This window comes from Trypanosoma rangeli (genome assembly GCF_003719475.1).
Source record: "Trypanosoma rangeli strain AM80 chromosome Unknown Tra_15.4_contig_00288, whole genome shotgun sequence".
NCBI lineage: Eukaryota > Euglenozoa > Kinetoplastea > Trypanosomatida > Trypanosomatidae > Trypanosoma > Trypanosoma rangeli.
In genome coordinates, this window is record NW_021706032.1 from 22,318 (window position 1) to 24,141 (window position 1,824).

A 1,824-nucleotide genomic window follows, 5' to 3' on the forward strand; every position below is an offset into this window, starting at 1 on the left:
CATTGAACGATTTAACGAGGAAGCGAAGAAACAGGGTGTTGCTCTGGTGTCCTGTTGCGCATTTGACAGCGTCCCTGGGGACCTGGGCAACTACGTTGTGCATCAAGGCCTTGGTGCACAGGTGAGCGAAGTAAGGGCGTTTTACCAGCTGTCGGGTGCCGGGATGTCGGGCGGCACGGCACGCTCTGTCTTTGCGCTTCGTGAGGCGTGCGGCCCGGAAGACAGCGATCCATACAGCCTGCTCCCGACGGATGCTCCACGCCCCGTCACAGCGCCCACGCGGAGAGGTTTGTGGTACGATGTTTCGGAGAAGAGGCTGACGGGGCCGTTTGTGATGGCTGCCACCAATGAGCGCGTGGTGCGTCGCACGAATGCCTTGCTTGGCTACGGAGGCACCTACGTGGAGGCACAGGAGGGAACACTTGGAGTTGTTGCCGCTGCAACTATCACGAGGTATCTGACGGCGGCGGTACTTGCTGTCCCGTTCCTCCGTCGCTACATCGCTGAATACTGGCTGCCACCGGTGGGAGCAGGCCCCACACAGTCGCAGAGGGAACTGTCGTGGTATAAGTGCGTCTTTGTCGCGGTCGATAAGTCCGGAAAGACTCTGCGGCGGGTCATACTCTCCGACACGCGCGACGCGTACACGGCAAGCGGCATGTACATTGTCGAAGCAGCTCTCAGTGCACTGCAACGGGCCAAGGAAGGTTCTCTGGGTACCGGTGCATTGACGCCCATGGCGGCCTTCGGCGACGTTCTGCTTCATCGCGTCCGACAGGCCGGCGTCGTGGTGGAGGTGGTGGAAGAAGCGACTGCAAGCACGACAGCGCCCGCACAATAAGTGGGTTGGAACTCCTCGGTTGGGGTCAATAATATAAGCTGAGAGTGCTCCTGTCTTCGCATGACAACAGGGCATACTGCTGCGGAAATATCATTTAAATTATACTCTTTTGCGCGTTTATCGTAGGGCCCTACGAGAAAGAGTAAAACTGAGCACAGGCTCGTCAGCATGGCTCTTTACATCATTTTTTTTCTTTTTGGTTACGCCACGGAAGTCGCTTGGTGCATGCGAGGAGAATGGGTAATAACACTCTCTGCATCAGGGCTGCTCATCGTCATGGTGTTGCTACGCCCTTGTGCGACGCACATGGTTTTGGCTTCAGATGAAGAAAATGAGCCTGATGCACCTGCAGGACACGGAGACCAACGAAGTGTGAAGATGCCTCTTCCTGTGAGCTGCTGAGGGAGAGAGAGCGCACTGTCCGATGGCCCTCCGACCGCGGCCGACATTATGCACATGGCAGTTGCTAAGTAACCAGTCGCGCGAATATCATAACACCATCAAAAGAACTACAGAGAAACAAAACTAAAACAGAAAAACGTTGCCTGGAGGAAAGATGCGGCGAATACGGAACATATGCAACAACGATACAAGTTCCCCAAGCACCTAATTAGCATTTATGCTGCTTCGTCGAAAAAAAAAACATACACTCACAACGTAGGGTGCAATACACACGAAATTTCTGTAGTGCGTATACCTGCTGCCATGATTAGTTGCTATCGGCAGCTGCATGGCATACATTTTCACCAAAACATTTCCTTGTGTTTTTATTTTCTCACCCTGCATACAAAGCACTTGCTTCTATACAAATACATTTATTCCACACTAACTAACACGCACACACGTTTCTCAAGCCATGCGCCGGCCACGCTGTCTTGCACCGTTTCTCCCACTGGCGCTGCTCCTGCTGTTGTTGGCGATGCACTGCGCCGGTGGGTGCCGCGCAAGGGACAGGGCGCAATGCGGGCGTACACCGCCGCCAC

The 1,824-nt window shown here is 54.4% G+C and overlaps 3 protein-coding genes across 3 annotated transcripts in view; all 3 read left to right on the forward strand.

The window, feature by feature from the left end:
• The window catches only part of TraAM80_07177 (uncharacterized protein), a gene marked incomplete at both ends in the record, with an annotated part of 594 nt that extends 588 nt beyond the window's left edge, over nt 1-6 (forward strand). The window contains one exon of the mRNA XM_029383984.1: nt 1-6. This exon is cut by the window's left edge and continues 588 nt beyond it. Coding sequence (XP_029236185.1) covers nt 1-6 — 6 coding nt within the window.
• Nucleotides 7-163: 157 nt separating this feature from the next.
• On the forward strand, nt 164-841 carry TraAM80_07178 (uncharacterized protein; the record flags this gene model as incomplete). Its single annotated transcript, XM_029383985.1, has 1 exon — nt 164-841. One exon carries the CDS (start codon nt 164-166, stop codon nt 839-841), a length of 678 nt encoding a protein of 225 aa, XP_029236186.1.
• Nucleotides 842-1,546: 705 nt separating this feature from the next.
• On the forward strand, nt 1,547-1,824 carry TraAM80_07179 (surface protease GP63; the record flags this gene model as incomplete). Its single annotated transcript, XM_029383986.1, has 1 exon — nt 1,547-1,824. A coding segment is annotated over one exon (278 nt), but the record flags the coding sequence as incomplete, so codon positions are not given.